Here is a 22,178-nt window from a genome sequence, read left to right as displayed (position 1 = left end):
TTCTCTCTTAATTTTATTAATACTTTAAAATCTCATATTATTAAAGGTTATAATTAAATCTGATTTTTTTTTTTTTTGCACTTAAACACAGATGCAGCACAACTGGGCTCTCCAGTCCCAGACGTGTTTTCAGGATCTGCCATCCAAACATGTCAACACGACTCGTTTATTTCTGTCTGCACGGCGTTCTGATCTCATCAGATGTGCTGCTCAGGCCTCTCTGATGAACAGCCGAGGACTGGAGGAGTACATGTGAACACGAAGGCATCTCAGTGCCTCTTTGACCTAAATCAAGACATAATTAGTAGCTGCGTTTTGTAAATAAATCAATAAATAAAGAGAGTAGTCTTTCAGTCTCCTGTCTCTCGGCCATCAGGGACCGCTTCGCCGCTGTTGCTTTTTCTCCCCAAATGATGCAGATGACTCATGTTTGTGAGGACAAAGGTCGGCTGAATGTGAAAGCAGTTCTGCAGATTGATGCCAAAAACATTTAAACTCAAAACGATTTTTAATTTTAAAGCATCTTTTCAGCCTCGTGCAGTCGATGCGGTCTGAAATAAATTCTTCCTTTAGAATCCGACTCAAACAGTTTGAATCCATTTCACTTGGACTTCTTGGATGAAAAAAGTCCTTTTGTCTTTGTGTCGTACCTCCTGTGTTGTTGCTAGGAGACACCAGTTCGTTGCTCTGATTGGCAGGTTGGTCGATCAGCCGCTTGGTGTCTGTGTTGTTGGAGGGTTTGTGAGATTTCTTGTTCTTGATGAGAATTTTGCCCATCAGCTCCTGAGGACTGGGCAATGGAACGCCGGCTTCCAGCTGCAGCCACACACACACACACACACACACGCGCGCGAGTTAAATGACTTCAGAATTAACAGCAGTCTGCCTTAAAAAGATCTGACAGTCTGAACTTCTTACAGGATACTTGTCCAGAGGGTCAATCAGCAGAGCATCTCCAAAAATGGATCGGCAGTATTCGGCCATTTTCGCCTGCTGCTTCAAACTAAAGACAGACAAGCAGCTGGTCTGACGCACGCATGGAGAGATCTGGCAGATCACGAGTAAAATCATGAGCAGACAAAGAGATTCTTACGAATCAACGTGGTTTTCAAAGGACAGGATGACGGGGAACGGCGAAGTCTTGAAGGCACACTCTGCGATGGCTTCAATCACCTCCTGGAAGCAGAAAAACTGAATCAGTTCTGACAGTTCCCATGAGCCAAAACCCTCCAGTTCCACACTGGTCTGGTGGTACTGGAGAGTCCTGGAGATCAGGAAATGATTTAACGTATAGAAACGTGTGAAAACTCAAATGAAACGACATTTTTAGCTGATGGAACAAGCCTGAACGAGAAAGGCGGTCTAAACCCTGAAACATTTAGTCTCCAGGCTTCTTCCATGATGACTCCACGCTGCTGAGATCTGGTTCTGCGAAGGACTCATCCCTCATCAGACCTGCTGTTGCCAGTTTTCAGCCCAGTTCCTGTGTCCTTTGGCAGATTTCAGCCTTTCCTTCCCTGTTTTCCTTCCTGCACAACAGCTTTTCTGATGAGGCTTCAGCAGCAGCAGATGGATCAGCTGGAGTTCCAGATGCACGTCCCAGGTCCTGCATCAGGTCTCTGCTGGATTTATCCCATTTCTTCCATCGCTTTCAGACCTTTTCCAGGTCCTGCATCAGGTCTCTGCTGGATTTATCCCATTTCTTCCAACACTTTCAGACCTTTTCCAGGTCCTGCATCAGGTCTCTGCTGGATTTATCCCATTTCTTCCATCGCTTTCAGACCTTTTCCAGGTCCTGCATCAGGTCTCTGCTGGATTTATCCCATTTCTTCCATCGCTTTCAGACCTTTTCCAGGTCCTGCATCAGGTCTCTGCTGGATTTATCCCATTTCTTCCATCGCTTTCAGACCTTTTCCAGGTCCTGCATCAGGTCTCTGCTGGATTTATCCCATTTCTTCCACCGCTTTCAGACCTTTTCCAGGTCCTGCATCAGGTCTCTGCTGGATTTATCCCATTTCTTCCATCGCTTTCAGACCTTTTCCAGGTCCTGCATCAGGTCTCTGCTGGATTTATCCCATTTCTTCCATCGCTTTCAGACCTTTTCCAGGTCCTGCATCAGGTCTCTGCTGGATTTATCCCATTTCTTCCATCGCTTTCAGACCTTTTACAGGTCCTGCATCAGGTCTCTGCTGGATTTATCCCATTTCTTCCACCGCTTTCAGACCTTTTCCAGGTCCTGCATCAGGTCTCTGCTGGATTTATCCCATTTCTTCCAACACTTTCAGACCTTTTCCAGGTCCTGCATCAGGTCTCTGCTGGATTTATCCCATTTCTTCCATCGCTTTCAGACCTTTTCCAGGTCCTGCATCAGGTCTCTGCTGGATTTATCCCATTTCTTCCAACACTTTCAGACCTTTTCCAGGTCCTGCATCAGGTCTCTGCTGGATTTATCCCATTTCTTCCATCGCTTTCAGACCTTTTCCAGGTCCTGCATCAGGTCTCTGCTGGATTTATCCCATTTCTTCCAACACTTTCAGACCTTTTCCAGGTCCTGCATCAGGTCTCTGCTGGATTTATCCCATTTCTTCCATCGCTTTCAGACCTTTTCCAGGTCCTGCATCAGGTCTCTGCTGGATTTATCCCATTTCTTCCATCGCTTTCAGACCTTTTCCAGGTCCTGCATCAGGTCTCTGCTGGATTTATCCCATTTCTTCCATCGCTTTCAGACCTTTTCCAGGTCCTGCATCAGGTCTCTGCTGGATTTATCCCATTTCTTCCACCGCTTTCAGACCTTTTCCAGGTCCTGCATCAGGTCTCTGCTGGATTTATCCCATTTCTTCCAACACTTTCAGACCTTTTCCAGGTCCTGCATCAGGTCTCTGCTGGATTTATCCCATTTCTTCCATCGCTTTCAGACCTTTTCCAGGTCCTGCATCAGGTCTCTGCTGGATTTATCCCATTTCTTCCATCGCTTTCAGACCTTTTCCAGGTCCTGCATCAGGTCTCTGCTGGATTTATCCCATTTCTTCCATCGCTTTCAGACCTTTTCCAGGTCCTGCATCAGGTCTCTGCTGGATTTATCCCATTTCTTCCATCGCTTTCAGACCTTTTCCAGGTCCTGCATCAGGTCTCTGCTGGATTTATCCCATTTCTTCCACCGCTTTCAGACCTTTTACAGGTCCTGCATCAGGTCTCTGCTGGATTTATCCCATTTCTTCCAACACTTTCAGACCTTTTACAGGTCCTGCATCAGGTCTCTGCTGGATTTATCCCATTTCTTCCACCGCTTTCAGACCTTTTTCAGGTCCTGCATCAGGTCTCTGCTGGATTTATCCCATTTCTTCCAACACTTTCAGACCTTTTCCAGGTCCTGCATCAGGTCTCTGCTGGATTTATCCCATTTCTTCCAACACTTTCAGACCTTTTACAGGTCCTGCATCAGGTCTCTGCTGGATTTATCCCATTTCTTCCATCGCTTTCAGACCTTTTCCAGGTCCTGCATCAGGTCTCTGCTGGATTTATCCCATTTCTTCCAACACTTTCAGACCTTTTCCAGGTCCTGCATCAGGTCTCTGCTGGATTTATCCCATTTCTTCCATCGCTTTCAGACCTTTTCCAGGTCCTGCATCAGGTCTCTGCTGGATTTATCCCATTTCTTCCATCGCTTTCAGACCTTTTACAGGTCCTGCATCAGGTCTCTGCTGGATTTATCCCATTTCTTCCACCGCTTTCAGACCTTTTCCAGGTCCTGCATCAGGTCTCTGCTGGATTTATCCCATTTCTTCCAATGCTTTCAGACCTTTTCCAGGTCCTGCATCAGGTCTCTGCTGGATTTATCCCATTTCTTCCATCGCTTTCAGACCTTTTCCAGGTCCTGCATCAGGTCTCTGCTGGATTTATCCCATTTCTTCCATCGCTTTCAGACCTTTTCCAGGTCCTGCATCAGGTCTCTGCTGGATTTATCCCATTTCTTCCATCGCTTTCAGACCTTTTACAGGTCCTGCATCAGGTCTCTGCTGGATTTATCCCATTTCTTCCAATGCTTTCAGACCTTTTCCAGGTCCTGCATCAGGTCTCTGCTGGATTTATCCCATTTCTTCCAACACTTTCAGACCTTTTCCAGGTCCTGCATCAGGTCTTTGCTGGATTTATCCCATTTCTTCCAACACTTTCAGACCTTTTCCAGGTCCTGCATCAGGTCTCTGCTGGATTTATCCCATTTCTTCCAACACTTTCAGACCTTGACCTGCTGAAAATAGTGTTTTCTGTCTGAATGTTGTCTTTAAATTATTCCAAAGTGTAAATGAAGAAAAGGCAACAGAAGACGCGTTTAACGTAACGTTTAGTCCACGCAGCACCGTGAGACCACGTCACCCAGCCAGCTGCTGTTTGATGGCGCTCAGAAGAGCACCATTCTGTTTTCTATAAAAATATTCTGACCTTAATGAGCACCATTTGTCTGTACAGTAAAATCTAAAGCCTCTCCTTCAGGAAGCCGGAACCGCGTTGGGAACCTTCAGGTTCATATAAACGCTTAAACTCTTTCTTTGGTTAGCTTTAGGGTTCATGTGCACTTTTTCTCCCGTCTGCATGTTTTTTCACCTTCCAGGGAAATCAAATCACATTTCTTGTCTCATTTTGCATCAGTAATAAAAGCCAGGATTTCCAGGTGCAGCGTTGAACCCAAGCATTGTCCTTGAACCAAGCAGCAACCTGCGGCGGTAAAAACTGAAGCCGATGTGGAAGTGCATAAAACTGCAGTTCCCCCTTCATCCACTAGGGGCTGCAAAACAGAGCAAATCCCCATAGACTCTCATGTTAAAAAGACCAACTTCACAGCAGGAATAAACATGTTTACAGCAGGAATAAACATGTTTACAGCCTGGTTCAAAAATCCATTTTAGGTTTAATAGGTCAGCTTTACCTTCATGACAACTGTGGGGGGAGTGAATTTTTTTCTAACTCGTCCGTTTAAAAGTATTTTAATCTCCAAGTTCGGCATATTTAGGGGCGTGTCCTTTTGATTGACAGGTACCCAATCTCTTACTTCAAGTCAGAAGAACGTAGAACAACCGTGGTTTTTAGCCGGTTAACAACGTGACTTAGCTTTAGCCCCCTTACCTCCGTTAGCTGGTTATCTCCTGTTATCTCCGGGTTAGCTCGGTTAGCTCTTAGCTACAGAAAGCTCGGAGTTCGCTCGATATCAATCATCCACCATGACGCTCACAGCCCCCCTCTCAGCTCCACCTCTTTGCCCATATTTGTATTTTCTGGGCGAGACGACACGCATGCCCCTGCCAAGATGGTGATGGTAGGAACCGCCCACCAAGCTTCAATTCAGCTCTTCAGAAACCTACGGGTGACGTCACGGAGGCTCCGCCCATCTTTTATATACAGTCTATGGTCTGAACCATGTTGTTTCTCTGCATTACCTCCAACGTAGCTGCGAGAAAATCATGGCAGGAACTGGATGAGGTCACCGCTGGTCATGTGACCACACAAACAGAAGATCTGAAGCTCTCATCTGTGGTGATTTTAAAGACAGTTTGACGTCACCTGCTTGCTAAATTCCCCACAAACTGATTTTTTCTTCTTTTATTCTATTCTGTTCTATTCTACAGTCATTTAGCAGAAGCTTTTATCCAAAGCGACTTACATCTGAGCGAGAACAACACAAGCAGGAAATCCAACAGTAGAGGACATCGTAGGAAGGTGCTGGAGGACTGTCCAGTTGGACGCAGGTCCTTACATAAAGTGCTACAGGCTTTTTTTGTTTGTTTTGTTCTGGGTTTTTTTTAATCTTGTTTACTCCCTTCCCACCCCATAATATCACCTATGTTACAATACAAAGAATTAATACCATAAAGTTTGTTGCAAAGAACTGGGCTAAGTTCTCCAACTTTTCCAACAAATACAGCTAAACTAAATGTTGAAGTTCTCCTTGAAGAGCTGAGTCTTCAGCTGGGTCTTAAAAGTGGACAGGGACTCTGCAGAGCGGACAGAGTTTGGGAGATCATTCCACCATCGTGGAACAACAGAGGAAAAGAGTCTGGCTGGTGATTTAGTCCCACGTTGTGGTGGTAACACGAGGCGTCTTCCACTGGTGGAACGTAGCTGTGGAGAGGGAGTGTAGGTCTGGATTAGGGAGTGAAGGTAGACGGGAGCTGTTTGAGTTATTGTTTTGTAAGCCAGAAGCAAAGCTTTGAATTTGATGCGTGCTGCGACCAGAAGCCAGTGAAGAGCGATTAGCAGAGGAGTGACATGAGATTGTTTGGGTTGGTTGAAAACCAGACGTGCTGCTGGTTCTGGATCATCTGCAGAGGTTTAACCAGCATGCAGGCAGACCTGCCAGTAGGGAACTGCAGTAATAGATGCGTGAGATGACCAGAGCCTGAACCAACAGCTGAGTCGTGTGTTCTGTCAGGTACGTCTGATTCTCTTGATGTTGTAGAGAGCATGTCGACAGGTACGGGCAACCGAGGCAACATGGACCTTAAAGGTCAGCTGGTCATCCACCATGACACCCAGATTTCATGCAGCAGATGGATCAACTCCACATGAACCCACCTTAAAGGAGATTTCTGACGTCATGGTGAACCCGTGAGTGATGACGGGTTCCTCCTCCGCTGTTCGTCCTTTCCACACGTCTAATTCCACGCAGCGGCAACCAGCCAGCAGAACCTGCCGGTACATCTCCACGGAGGAGCTTCCTGCCAGCTGGCCCGCTGAAACACACACAGAAGACATGCAAACTGAAAACACTCTGTGTGTTTTAATACAGAGACAAAGTCTGGAAACAAAAGCCTTTTGTTTCCATTTCCCGCAGGTATAATGCTCAAATAAAACTAAATGAGTCAACAAGTCTCATCTTCAACCTAACCTTCAACTATCCTGTTTTATTTACTTACTAATTGAATTATTTTCTACTAGTTCTGTTTTCTTAAGATGGTTCCAGGTGATTAGATGTGACTTTATTACAGGACTTACTAAATCTGCAGTTAATTTCATCTAAATGTTTATTTTCTGTCATTTTTATCTTTTGTAATAAAAGAATGAGGGAAATATACATAATATAAAAGCTTCCAATAAAAATGACCAAACAGGTTGTTTGTTGGAACCAATAAATACAAGCTAATAAGTGTTTATACTGAAACAGCCTTCATGTGGTTTAGTGGGAAACACGTCCAAATTTTACTGTTTCCACGTCAGAAAAAACAGCTTTTCAAGATTTTCCTTTAATAACAAAAAGTCCTCTTAAAGAAGAGGTTACAGTTGCTCGTAAATCATAAAGTTTTATTCAGACAGTGATGGTTGTGTGTTTGTCTACCTGCATACCTGTCAGGTATGTGTTATGTGATGAATTGACAAAATACTGAGACAAGGGGAAGCTCATGTCCTCAGACTGATCCAGCTTCTCAGGTGGAATGACGCCGTTCTCGTCGCTGGACAGATAACTGGCGAAGGCCTGGAGAGAGATCATGCCTGAAGGCAACATTCAACACGCAACAAACACGACATGAGAGAACAGCGAAGGACCAGGTAAATAAAATCTTATATGGAAAGAGAGATCATCTGACTGCATGGAAACTCAGACCAGTAGAAGACACATAAGAACCATCCCACAGGAAAGACACGTGTGGATCTACATGTGGACACGTGTTTCACGTACGCTCTACATTTAGATCTACATTTGTTCTACATGTGGCCAACATGTGATAGACATGTGACCCGTGTTTCCTTCATACATGCACCTGTGTACGCTGCACATGTGGTTTTGGAATATTTCCTTTTGGACCAAATGTGACTTAATTTGCCGCATACGTGTTTCCGTACGTCTTCTGTATGTGGAAACACGGTGTTGGAACATTTTCATGTGATTCACGTGTGAAAATGTGATTTTGGAGCATTTTCATGCACTACATGTGTGTTCTCTGCGTGACACACGTATGTAAAACACGGTTTAGGAATATTCGACTTGCATGAAGAAACCGGGTGATTCTTTCTGCACGGATTACTGCACATCCTTTATAATGAGATTATTTTTACAACCTGTCATGTCTTCGTAAAGTAAAAATGCACGTTTCCATCCGTTGGCTGAAGTACAGCGACACCTAGTGGCATGAACGGCAAACTGCAGCCAACTGACAGATGTTATGTTTGTTAAAATATATCGATAAACACGTTCAGCTTCATCACAACGCCTTAAAGACAAAATGACAGCAGTCTGCATCCAGATTGGCAGATTCAGGAGAAAAATAAAAATGATTCACTCAAAGTCGGCGGCAGTTTTTCTGCTGGCAGGAGCACGCGAACCTTAACTGCTTTATTTAGTCGTTCACACAGCTTGTGTGTGTGTGTGTGTGTGTGTGTGTGTGTGTTGGGATTGGGGCAATATTTGGACAACAATACATCTAGACAACAATACACAGGCCATATTTAGCTGGTCAGGAACATGGTAGAGGGAAAACAAAGCGTGAGCACCTTGCTTTAGCTGAGCCTGGTCGAGCTGGTACCTCTCCATCAGAGAGCCGGTCTGCACTGGGCGAAGAGGAGGGTAGAGGATTTCGTTGAGCCTCGGGTCTCTCTGCTTGTTGTTGATGAACTCGGTCATCTGATCGACGGACATCAGCCCGTTTTCAGCTCCTCTGCGGGACAGATCAGGGTCAGCACCGAGGATTTACACATCGCACGTCAAGCAACGCAACATTTTTACATCGCGTTGCTTTTTGGCAACTCAGAGCTGAGCTGCTTTTCAGACAGAAAACACAGAGAATGACACCGTAGCTGACAGGCAGCCATTAAGTTTTCTCATTTTAATGATGCTTTGTAAACTAATCACATGAATAATTGCTTGAAGGATGGCTGAGAATGTTAAACATGACTGAGATAAGACTGATTAAGGCGTCGATTTTGTACACACAGCCTCTTTCTTCATCCTTCTCTGTGCACAAGTAGGGCAGCAGATGAATCATTATTCATCATTTTTCTCATATCAAAGAAATTGGCTTGAAGCGAGCAGCAGTGCACTGTAAACGTCTTCATCTTTAAGAGGGCTGTTCGCTGATTAAAGGCCAGAAGCTGTAGCTGCGGTTCAAACGGAGCATTTTCTGTCATCTTACTGCAGTTTGAAGATGCTGCCGAGCTCCAGACGAGGACACAGGCTGTCCAAGAAGCTGCGGTAAACTTCAAGGGTGAAGTCCTCCAGTTTGATGCTGTCGCCCTGCCAAATGAGGACAGCATGAGCAGAAAATGAGGTCAATTTAAAATTACATGTTACAATAAAATAAAATATAGTAAAATAAGAATAAATTAAAAATAAATAAAACAAAAATAAAAATTAACTATAACTAAACTGAAACTGAAACTTAAACAAAATAAATAAATAAATAAATAAAATAAAATAAAATAAAATAAAATAAAATAAAATAAAGCCCTGAGATGGACTGGTGAGCTGTCCAGGGTGTACCCTGCCTTTTGCCCAAAGACTGCAGGGATAGGCTCCAGCTTCCTACCGACCCTTAATTGGACCGGTTAGGATAATGAATGAATGACTGAAAATAAAATAAAATAAAATAAAATAAAATAAAATAAAATAAAATAAAATAAAATAAAATAAAATAAAATAAAATAAAATAAAATAAAATAAAATAAAATTCTACTTCTAAAAATAACAAAAAAATTGTGAGACCAGTCTTTCTGTGGTCAGAAGTAAATTCATGACTGATGCGAGGAGAAACTCACGGCTGCTTTACAGCTACGTATCAGCAGCCTGAACATCGAAGCTCTTTTCACTCCATTGATCAAACTATTTCAGACCAAAAGCAACCGATATAAAGTTCCCCAAACCGTGCTGCTCCTCCTGGACGCACTGGTGACACAATAGGTATGAACACCGAAGTAAAACCAGAAGCGCCAGGACTGCATCGTTTTAGTTTTAGTTGTTTACTAACTGTGAACGAGTCATTTTCGGTCCTGTTCAATCGATGAGCTCAGCTCAGTGTCGCCCCTACTGAGCAGGTGTTGCAACTACATGACTTTTGGCCCAGTTTAGTAAAGAACAAGCAGCAACCACCGGCGGTTAAAAGTGAAGACGACGCAGAAGTGCATAAAACTGCAGTTCCCCCTTCATCCACTAGGGGCTGCAAAACAAAGCAAATCCCCATAGACTCCCATGTTAAAAAGACCAACTTCACAGCAGAAATAAACATGTTTACAGCAGAAATAAACATGTTTACAGCCTGGTTCAAAAATCCATTTTAGGTTTAATAGGTCAGGTTTACCTTCATGACAACTGTGGGGGGAGTGGATTTTTTTCTAACTCATCTGTTAAAAAGTAATTTAATCTCGAAGTTCGGCATATTTAGGGGCGTGTCCTTTTGATTGACAGCTACGATCTCCTGCTTCATGTCAGAAGAACGTAGAACAACCGCGGTTTTTAGCCGGTTAACAACGTGACTTAGCTTTAGCCCGCTTACCTCCGTTAGCTGGTTAGCTCCTGTTATCTCCGGGTTAGCTCGGTTAGCTCTTAGCTACAGAAAGCTCGGAGTTCACTCGATGTCAATCATCCACCATGACGCTCACAGCCCCCCTCTCAGCTCCACCTCTTTGCCCATATTTGTATTTTCCGGGCGAGACGACACACATGCCCCTGCCAAGATGGTGATGGTAGGAACCGCCCACCGAGCTTCAATTCAGCTCTTCAGAAACATACTGGTGATGTCACAAAGGCTCCGCCCATCTTTTATATACAGTCTATGATAGAGACGTAAATTAAAGCAAAGAAAAGTGACATTTTCCACAATTTACCGCCCAATCAAACCGACCCAACGCCACAAGAACCCAAACATCTCAGTTTCGTAGTGATGACGTTTCAAGATCGCAGCAACAAGAGCCCAACAGCTGCTGGATGTCGACAGGCATTAGATATGATGCTAACAGTAAAGCAGCAGAAAGTGACTCTGTTAGGAGGAGACGGACCTGCTTTGGTCTACGTTTCATTAAATGTTGCATTGAAATCATCAGGAAGTGAAAGTAATGGGGTTGAATTAACTGTTGTTTACCCGTCCGTATGGTAGCTTGCAGCAGTCCAGGGCGTTCTCTACCCGCTTTCTGTCTGCAGAAAACAGCCGAACAATGCTGCAACAGACAATGACATCACATCAGGTCATCTCTAACCGGGATACTCTCCCCTTTTATCATCATTATCAGCTTCATCTCCCCAACTTTCTACAATAAACCTCCCAATGCTCCACACTTTCTACAAACATCCTCAGTTTCTCCTCTGAATTAGCAAACGTCTCCGCGTTCTTACAAGTTTATATACCCTCCCCAACTTCCAGCCACTCAAGTGACCTTAATTCTGTCCTCAGTTTCTAAAATACAGCTTTCTTTATAACTGTACGAGCCGTCTCAGGCTCTGACAGTGGTTGATTACCAGGTCAGTGCTGAATTAAGCACCTTAGTGAATCATGTCCCTGTTTTTGCTTCCCCAAGTGCACATGGAATTAGGTTTATTTTTGGAAGCAAGGGACAGAAAAGAGCAAAGTTTAAGTTTGTGAGCGTCTCTGCAGATTTTATCAGACTATTTTTCACATTTCCAACAATGTGCCGCCTTAAAGTTTCAGTGCAGACAGAAGTATGGAAGAGGATCGTGGTTAGAGACTCACTTTTTGACAGGAATTCTTCCTTCTGCATTTGGCTTCAGAGTTAACATGACGTACCTGAAAGAGAGAGAAAAGCTTCCCAGATATCTAAAAACCAGATTCTTGATTTTCAGTCTTTGTTTTTGCTTCAAGTTGGAAAATAAGTGACAACAGTTATCACAAGCCTTCACACGGAAACACGACTTGGAGGTATTCGGGACAATAATCACCCAAACTTATGAAATTACTATCACTTCTTTGTGAAGACGAAGTTAAATCCAGACGTGTGTGTGTGTGTGTGTGTGTGCAGACTCACGCCTTCAGCAGACTTTGGTCTCTGTTGAGATTGTGGCTCAGCAGGTTGGAAGACAGAGAAAACAGCTCCTCACACCATGTCTGTAAAAAACACATCAGCATCATCATCATCACCACCATCATCACCAATATCACCACCACCATCATCACTATTTTCACCATCATCATCATCATCATCACCTTAATCATCATCACTATCATCATCACCACCAACATCACCATCATCATCACCACCACCACCATCACCAATATCACCACCATCATCACCAATATCACCACCACCATCATCACTATTTTCACCATCATCATCATCACCTTAATCATCATCACTATCATCATCACCACCAACATCACCATCATCATCATCACCACCATCATCACCAATATCACCACCACCATCACCACTATTTTCACCATCATCATCATCATCATCACCTTAATCATCATCACTATCATCATCACCACCAACATCACCATCATCATCACCACCACCACCATCACCAATATCACCACCATCATCACCAATATCACCACCACCATCATCACTATTTTCACCATCATCATCATCACCTTAATCATCATCACTATCATCATCACCACCAACATCACCATCATCATCATCACCACCATCATCACCAATATCACCACCACCATCATCACTATTTTCACCATCATCATCATCACCTTAATCATCATCACTATCATCATCACCACCAACATCACCATCATCATCATCACCACCATCATCACCAATATCACCACCACCATCACCACTATTTTCACCATCATCATCATCATCATCACCTTAATCATCATCACTATCATCATCACCACCAACATCAGCATCATCATCATCACCACCATCATCACCAATATCACCACCACCATCACCAATATCACCACCACCATCATCACTATTTTCACCATCATCATCATCACCTTAATCATCATCACTATCATCATCACCACCAACATCACCATCATCATCACCACCACCACCATCACCAATATCACCACCACCATCACCAATATCACCACCACCATCATCACTATTTTCACCATCATCATCATCATCATCACCTTAATCATCATCACCAACATCACCACCATCATCACTGTCCCCATCATTGTTATCACCATCACCACCATCATCATCATCAGTCCTAGCCACAGACACAGCAAGGATCTCAGAACCTTTGCTTCGTCCTCCTGAGAGGCGATGAAGTTGAGCTGGTTGACGTTGACGAGGTCTGAGGCCGTAACCACGGTAACCATGCGGTTCTCAAGCCGACCGACCAGGTTTCCCACATCCAGCAGCTCTCGCAGCTTGGCTTCCTGTTGGACGGCATGGAACGACACAGTCATGCTGGAGTCACGTCGAGAGAGAGGACGATGGGGGAGGGATGGGAGAGGGGAGATGGGGAGACATGGGATGGGATCGGGGAGATAGGAGGAGGGAGATAGGGGAGGTATAGGGAAGAGATGGGATGGGGGAGATAGAATGGGGAGATCGGGGAAGGATAGGGAAGAGATGGGATGGGGGAGATAGAATGGGGGAGATCGGGGAAGGATAGGGAAGAGATGGGATGGGGGAGATAGAATGGGGGAGATCGGGGAAGGATAGGGAAGAGATGGGATGGGGGAGATAGAATGGGGGAGATCGAGGAAGTATAGGGAAGAGATGGGATGGGGGAGATAGAATGGGGGAGATCGAGGAAGTATAGGGAAGAGATGGGATGGGGGAGATAGAATGGGGGAGATCGGGGAAGGGTAGGGAAGAGATGGGATGGGGGAGATAGAATGGGGGAGATCGGGGAAGGGTAGGGAAGAGATGGGATGGGGGAGATAGAATGGGGGAGATCGGGGAAGGATAGGGAAGAGATGGGATGGGGGAGATAGAATGGGGGAGATCGGGGAAGGATAGGGAAGAGATGGGATGGGGGAGATAGAATGGGGGAGATCGGGGGGGGGGGGGTTTACACATGGTTTAAATCTGAACCACAACAACTAGAAAAGCAGAAAAACTCCACATAAGAGAAAATGAACAAAACAGTTTTTCTGCAACATTAGAGGAAGAACTCTGACTGTGAGGTCATTGAGAGGTCACAGAGAGGTCATTGAGAGGCAGCAGGTCTGTGGGCGGAGGCAGAGGTGCCGGTACCTTCGGTGTTTTGGTGCTTCTCCCCGTCCTCACATCCTTTACGAAGGTCAGGTCCAGCAGTTCTGTGTCCTGATGAAAACACAAAGTCAGCTGTTATCGGTGAAGACTTCCTCCTGCTGTCAGTCACGGATTTAAGCCCACCTGCAGATAAACTCTGTGTGTGTGTGTGTGTGTGTGTCTGTGTGTGTGTGTGTGTGTGTGTGTAAATCAATGAGCGCCTGCTGCCTCATGTGCTTCTTTTTATTTCTTCCAACCTTTCACTGGATCATGTAAGTTATGACTCAAATGCCTGCAGCTGAATCCAGCCTCTAAAATATACACAGTCCAATACATAAAAATAAATAAATAAACAAATAAAAATAAATAAATAAACAAACAAATAAATAAATGAAAATAAAAGAAAAAGAAAAAAATAAAAGGAAATAGTTTTAAAATAGTCGTTTGCTCTTCAGCTTCCAGGACAAACTGTGCTTTGAAGCGCAGTGGAAACTTTTACGTCACTTTCTCCTGATATGCATCTAATCATGTTTTTCTCTCTTCTGTAATTTATGAGCTGCTTGGGAATGTTCGTATCTACCGAAGGATGTCTGTAGAGTTTATCTGCAGTTTACTAAACATGGATTCTGTTTCAATCCAAGCCAAACGTCTGAGATGGGAGCAGGTTTGAAGAAACGGAAGGAAAAGAGAATTATTTCAGCCGAAGTTGGCGGAAGCAGCCCACCTCGCCTTCCACAGTGGAACATATTCAGCCAAAGCAACACGAAAGAATAAAACAACTAAAAGGAAACAAACAATGAAAGAGATTAAAAACAAATAAAACCAGAATAAATCAATAAATAATAAATAAACCTAAAGTATAACAACATAACCAGAGGCGGTCTCACACTGAGCTGAAAGATAGAGAATAAAAATGTGGACGGTGGGGAGGGACGAGGGGGAAGAGGGGGACGAGGGGGACGAGGGGGACGGGGGAGACGAGGGGGACGGGGGGGGACGAAGGGGAAGAGGGGGACGAGGGGGACGGGGGAGACGAGGGGGACGGGGGGGACGGGGGGGGACGAAGGGGACGAGGGGGACGAGGGAGACGAGGGGGACTGGGAGGGACTGGGGGGTACGAGGGGGACGAGGGGGACTGGGAGGGACTGGGGGGTACGAGGGGGACGAGGGGGACTGGGAGGGACTGGGGGGTACGAGGGGGACGAGGGGGACTGGGAGGGACTGGGGGGTACGAGGGGGACGAGGGGGACTGGGAGGGACTGGGGGGGACAGGACCTGAAATACATGTATTTCTGAAGCAGACTGCCAGCATGTTTATTCTGCTGTGGAACTTCTGGCTTCACTGTAAACTGCAGGAAGTCGCTGCTTGAGCACAAACATGGTGGACGGTGTGGACGGAGGACAGTGTGGACGGAGGACAGTGTGGACAGTGTGGACAGTGTGGGCGGTGTGGACGGAGGACAGTGTGGACGGTGTGGACGGTGTGGACAGTGTGGACGGAGGACAGTGTGGACAGTGTGGACGGAGGACAGTGTGGACAGTGTGGACAGTGTGGACGGAGGACAGTGTGGACAGTGTGGACCGAGGACGGTGTGGACGGTGTGGACGGAGGACAGTGTGGACGGTGTGGACAGTGTGGACGGAGGACAGTGTGGACAGTGTGGACGGAGGACAGTGTGGACGGTGTGGACAGTGTGGACGGAGGACAGTGTGGACGGTGTGGACAGTGTGGACGGAGGACAGTGTGGACGGTGTGGACGGTGTGGACGGAGGACAGTGTGGACAGTGTGGACGGTGTGGACAGTGTGGACGGAGGACAGTGTGGACAGTGTGGACGGAGGACAGTGTGGACAGTGTGGACAGTGTGGACGGAGGACAGTGTGGACAGTGTGGACCGAGGACGGTGTGGACGGTGTGGACGGAGGACAGTGTGGACGGTGTGGACAGTGTGGACGGAGGACAGTGTGGACAGTGTGGACGGAGGACAGTGTGGACGGTGTGGACAGTGTGGACGGAGGACAGTGTGGACGGAGGACAGTGTGGACAGTGTGGACGGAGGACAGTGTGGACAGTGTGGACAGTGTGGACAGTGTGGACGGTGTGGACGGAGGACAGTGTGGACAGTGTGGACAGTGTGGACGGAGGACAGTGTGGACGGTGTGGACAGTGTGGACGGAGGACAGTGTGGACAGTGTGGATGGAGGACAGTGTGGACGGAGGACAGTGTGGACAGTGTGGACGGAGGACAGTGTGGACAGTGTGGACGGTGTGGACAGCGTGGACGGTGTGGACGGTGTGGACAGTGTGGACGGTGTGGACGGAGGACAGTGTGGACAGTGTGGACGGTGTGGACGGTGTGGACAGTGTGGACGGTGTGGACGGTGTGGACGGAGGACAGTGTGGACAGTGTGGACGGTGTGGACAGTGTGGACAGTGTGGACGGTGTGGACGGTGTGGACGGAGGACAGTGTGGACAGTGTGGACGGTGTGGACAGTGTGGACGGAGGACAGTGTGGACAGTGTGGACGGAGGACAGTGTGGACGGTGTGGACGGAGGACAGTGTGGACGGTGTGGACGGAGGACAGTGTGGACGGTGTGGACGGAGGACAGTGTGGACGGTGTGGACGGAGGACAGTGTGGACGGAGGACAGTGTGGACAGTGTGGACGGAGGACAGTGTGGACGGTGTGGACGGAGGACAGTGTGGACGGTGTGGACGGTGTGGACGGAGGACAGTGTGGACGGTGTGGACGGAGGACAGTGTGGACGGTGTGGACGGAGGACAGTGTGGACGGAGGACAGTGTGGACAGTGTGGACAGTGTGGACGGAGGACAGTGTGGACGGTGTGGACAGTGTGGACGGAGGACAGTGTGGACAGTGTGGACGGAGGACAGTGTGGACGGAGGACAGTGTGGACAGTGTGGACGGTGTGGACGGAGGACAGTGAGGACAGTGTGGACGGTGTGGACAGTGTGGACGGAGGACAGTGTGGACAGTGTGGACGGAGGACAGTGTGGACGGAGGACAGTGTGGACAGTGTGGACAGTGTGGACGGAGGACAGTGTGGACAGTGTGGACGGAGGACAGTGTGGACGGTGTGGACGGAGGACAGTGTGGACGGAGGACAGTGTGGACGGTGTGGACGGAGGACAGTGTGGACGGTGTGGACGGAGGACAGTGTGGACGGAGGACAGTGTGGACAGTGTGGACAGTGTGGACAGTGTGGACGGAGGACAGTGTGGACGGAGGACAGTGTGGACAGTGTGGACAGTGTGGACAGTGTGGACGGAGGACAGTGTGGACGGTGTGGACAGTGTGGACGGAGGACAGTGTGGACAGTGTGGACGGAGGACAGTGTGGACAGTGTGGACAGTGTGGACGGAGGACAGTGTGGACGGAGGACAGTGTGGACAGTGTGGACAGTGTGGACGGTGTGGACGGTGTGGACGGAGGACAGTGTGGACGGTGTGGACGGAGGACAGTGTGGACGGAGGACAGTGTGGACGGTGTGGACGGAGGACAGTGTGGACGGTGTGGACGGAGGACAGTGGACGGAGACAGGACATGTGACGTCTCCAGTCGTGTTTTACTGGAACTTGGATGTTTAGACGTTCAGCATCGACCCGCGTGGATGTCTGTGGATCTTCCAGTTTCTCTCAGGACTTGAACCAGTGGCGGTTTACGTCTTTGTGCTGGTCCTGTGGTTGCCTGGCAACTGGTCCAGGATGCACCGTGCCTCTGGACTGCAGCAGGTGGGACACCTGCAGCGGGTGTTTGTGGCGTCATGAGAGCAGCTGATCCCAGTTCATTCTGTCTGCATTCGGCTGAAGCGGGACTTCCAGATGAGGACTGTGTTTTGGTTTGAAGCTAAAATGTTGAGTTGTGAAGTTTTAACTTCATTTTGTGGCTTTTAGTGAATAAAATCAGCACATTAACAAGTAAACAGAGTAAAAACTGTGATTTTCAGCAGTCTAATGTGTACGTGAAGATCCGTGTGTGTGTGTGTGTGTGTCTAACCTTGTTCTGGTCCGTCCAGTAGAGGTAAAATCCATGTGGATCCACATGAAGAGTCACTGGAGTCACCGTAGACAGATCCTGGAGAAAAGAAATGCAGCATCTTAAGACTCCTGTTATCTAAAAATGTGTTCAAAAAGAGAAAATCCTGGTTTTATCTGCTGCAGTTGGGAAACTCCACAACGCTCCACCTGCTCTGGTGACACAGCCACATTATTTTACTACATTCAGCTTTTTATCGTTGATGAAACAGGAAACGCAGCGATGAAGAACTCCAGCATGTTCCAGACTAAAGTCCTGCTCAGTCGTCATGGCATCCAATCAGCTGCCTTGTTAACGCGCCGCGACAGCTGCTAATTGGCCCCAGGTGGAAACTGACGATGCAGCTGGACTGATGTGCTGCTGTTTCAGAAGCTGCTGCGTTTTAAAGCCGGTTAGCGGGACGCGCCACTGACAGAAGAAGCAAAACGAAATAAAAACATGAATTATATCTCATTAAACTAAAACAAACAGCCGCACTACTGAACAAAGAACAATTAAAACCAAAAAGATTAAAGAAACAAATAAGAAAAATGTAAAAACATGAAGGTAAATTCTGGGAAAATAACAAAAAGAAGATGGAGAAGATCATAAAGACAAGCTGTGTTAAGATGAAATGTGATCCTTGTAACATATATATATATATATATATATATATATATATAAATATATATATATATATATATATATATATATATATATATATTTATATGTATATATATATATATATATATGTATATATATGTATATATACATATATATACATATATATATATATATATATATATATATATATATATATATATATATATATATATATATATATACATATATATATATATACATATATATATATATATATATATATATATATATATATATATATATATATATATATATATATATATATATATATACACACATATATTTATATAAATATATGTGTATAATATATTTACATAAATATATCATATATAGTTTTATTAACGTTTTGTCATCTTCTATTTGTTTTTTGGTTTGTTTTTTGTCTTTTTTTCTTGTTTTTGTTTTTAGATTTCATTATGTTCGAATACATTTTTTCAATCAATTCATCAATCAATCAAATCAAATGCAGCTGATATTTTCTGTATTTTTCATTAAAAATCTGACTAAAAGATTTTTTTCCACTGTTTGACATGAGCAGATCAAACTGACATTTGGCTGTAAGAACACTTTATGTTACAAAGTCTGAGTATAAAACACAATCCTGAAGTTAAAACCACGGCGTGCGCGTCTGAAAGACAACATAAACCGATGTGGAAGTCGTGATGCGTTTACCTGCATGAAGCATACGAATTTAATACGAAGCTGCTTCCAGAATAAATTGACAGGAAATTAAAATAACTGATGAACTTGTGGGAAAGATTATTGCTACGATGATGATGCGGGGAAGTCTGCATCCCCTCCTGGTGAAAAGCAGAACCATGCTTCTGCAGGAATCTGACATTTAGGATGTTGCAGGTGTGAGATGGAAACCTTTAGAGTTTCTCTGCTGTGTGCAGAAGACATGCAGATGTTCCCGTTCTGTTTGTGGTGGAATGAACACGATCATTTCTCATCATTTCAACGAGAAGACCTTCAGCAGAAGCTTCACACATGCTGATGCTCCCCATGGGGATCATTTAGCAAAAGCTTTCTCTTTTCCTCAGAAAAAAGCTTCTTACATCCAGGAGTAAAAACTAAAACAAGAAGCCCAGATGATGGTTAACAAGACCGCTGGCTGTCAGCTGTTGCCGTAGCAACATACTCTATCTTTACATAGAAAATAAATAAATAAATAAAAACTTAGCTCTGCGTGAAGGAGAAATTTTAACGGTGAGTCGATTCAAAGGTTTTTTACGACTGATTCCTGACATTAAACATCTAAATGCACTGATACACACACACACACACACACACACACACACACACACACACACACACACACACATCCAGTCTTTGTCACACACATCAGATCTGGTGGATACCATGCCAGTTACCATAGCAACCACAGCGCATTCCTCATCGTCAAGGCTATGTACTTCAGCATACCAACACATGTACGCAACTAATACCCAAATACCCACAATGTGTGTGCCGCTGCTCATGGAGGACTCACAAGAGGTGTGTGTGTGTGTGTGTGTGTGTGTGTGTGTGTGTGTGTTTTACACACATTAAATCGCACTTAGCGCTCATTCCAACAGATCCTGTACCAACAGGTGGTACATGTCTCTCTCTCTCTCTCTCTCTCTCACACACACACACACACACACACACACACACACACACACACACACACACACACACACACACACACACACACACACAGTAATCCACAGGTGCTTCCTGCCAAACCTCCATCAGCAGAGACAACATGTGAGGAAGATTTCTCCTCTTCCTCCCGGTTTTCCCGTCGGTTCAGTTTCCACTCAGCTGTTTTCTCACCTCATCCCATTTGATGAAGTTGCTTCCGTTCCTCAGCGTGTCGGAGACGGAGGGAGGCTGGAGTTTCAATGCGTGGACCCCCGGCTGAGCGCTCGCCATGGCTTCACACACACATCAACACACTCAGACTGGAGATGCTGAAACGGGAAGCATGTCAGTCGGGTCCGAAGCCAAACTCCTCAGAAGTCCGGAGCTGCAGCAGCATCCTCTCCTCCGACTCCGTCCTGCCTCTTGTTCTTGCTCCTCCTCCGGCAGCTGCTTTTATTCTGACTTCATTCCTTCATCTGCTCCTTCTGTCTGCTCCTTCTGCTCCTTCTCTCTGCACCGTCTCCTGCCTCGCACCACTCTTCTTATCTCCTCCCTCTGCTCGGCTCCCTCTCTCTCCTCTGTTGGTGCTGCATCTCACAGAGAGACAGACTGAAACAGATGCCTTCGTGGGAGACAGGATGCATGCATGCGTGTGTGTGTGTGTGTGTGTGCGTGCGTGCACGCGCTGCCTCCACAAATTGACTCATCAGCGACATGCGCACAATGGCAGCTTCCCACAGATGGGGGAGGGATGGGAGCGACAGGAAGATGGAGAGAACGAGAGGAGGTGGTGGGAGAGAAAGGAAAAGAGACTGAGGTGGAAAACAGGAGGAGAAGCAGGATTTCAGTCACATCAGCCGACTTTCCAATGCAAACATGTGGAGAAGCTCCATCATGTGCTGCGGCCACTGAGCTGCTGCTAAAACAGCCGCCGTTCCTCTGGGAGGGCTGTCCATCACACGGAGAACCCGCCTGCAGGGACCTGTTTCTGCTGAACAGTAATGAGGTTTGTCACTCTTGTTGGAGAAAACGATCCGGCTGTCAGACATGAAGGTGAGGACACGACTGATACCCGGTCTCAGCCCCGATAAACTCACGATGGCGTCCTGAACGGGATGAACGGGACGCACAACTACAAAAAGTTATGTTTGATTCAGATCATATAAGCATAGAAACCCAAAGATTCATCAGAAAATGAAACAATAAACAAAAACACGGACAAAATATGAGTAAACATAACAGCAAAATATGAAAAATCAGATTTTATAAAACAGTCTTCAACAGAAAACAAAACAATGTAAAAACAAAAAAGACGCAAAAAACATTTGGACAAACTTTTCCAACAAATCTAAAGATTGAACATGTCCATGTGTTCAAGCAACATCACTGAAATTGCAGATTTTTCCGCAGTAATAAATGTTAATAATCACCTGTTTGCGTCCCATCTCTCCTCTGAGCTCTCTCCGCTCAGTAAAAGTCAGTCCAGCACACTTTTTGCTGAGTCAGCAGATTCAAAGCATCCAATGTGCTGATTTTAAGTTGGAGTTGTGATGGAAAACGAACTAGAAAAAAGAAGTTGAGAAAAGTGTGATGTAAGTCAAACTTTACTTACATTCCTCCCTTTAGAAAATATGCAAACGTTTCATTGTTCCAAAAACCACAAATCTTCCACAAACATTGGGTTTTCATGACACCAAGCAGCGTCCAGACCTCTCTTTATATACAGTCTATGGTCCAG

At 45.7% G+C, this 22,178-nt stretch overlaps 1 protein-coding gene across 1 annotated transcript in view; it reads right to left on the bottom strand.

Annotated features, from left to right (window-relative positions):
* Positions 1-20,731, bottom strand: part of plcb1 (phospholipase C beta 1) — a gene marked incomplete at both ends in the record, with an annotated part of 43,341 nt that extends 22,610 nt beyond the window's left edge. The window contains 14 exons of the mRNA XM_079249391.1: positions 651-816; positions 919-1,003; positions 1,094-1,176; positions 6,568-6,725; positions 7,336-7,482; positions 8,482-8,645; positions 9,120-9,220; positions 11,061-11,136; positions 11,667-11,720; positions 11,959-12,038; positions 13,152-13,292; positions 14,119-14,187; positions 18,134-18,211; positions 20,633-20,731. Coding sequence (XP_079105517.1) covers positions 651-816; positions 919-1,003; positions 1,094-1,176; positions 6,568-6,725; positions 7,336-7,482; positions 8,482-8,645; positions 9,120-9,220; positions 11,061-11,136; positions 11,667-11,720; positions 11,959-12,038; positions 13,152-13,292; positions 14,119-14,187; positions 18,134-18,211; positions 20,633-20,731 — 1,501 coding nt within the window. The remainder of the gene's footprint in view (positions 1-650; positions 817-918; positions 1,004-1,093; positions 1,177-6,567; positions 6,726-7,335; positions 7,483-8,481; positions 8,646-9,119; positions 9,221-11,060; positions 11,137-11,666; positions 11,721-11,958; positions 12,039-13,151; positions 13,293-14,118; positions 14,188-18,133; positions 18,212-20,632) is intronic.
* Between the last annotated feature and the right edge of the window lie 1,447 nt (positions 20,732-22,178).

This window comes from Telmatherina bonti (genome assembly GCF_933228915.1).
Source record: "Telmatherina bonti genome assembly, chromosome: 11".
NCBI classification, from domain to species: domain Eukaryota; kingdom Metazoa; phylum Chordata; class Actinopteri; order Atheriniformes; family Telmatherinidae; genus Telmatherina; species Telmatherina bonti.
This window is presented reverse-complemented; position numbering and strand designations above follow the sequence as displayed.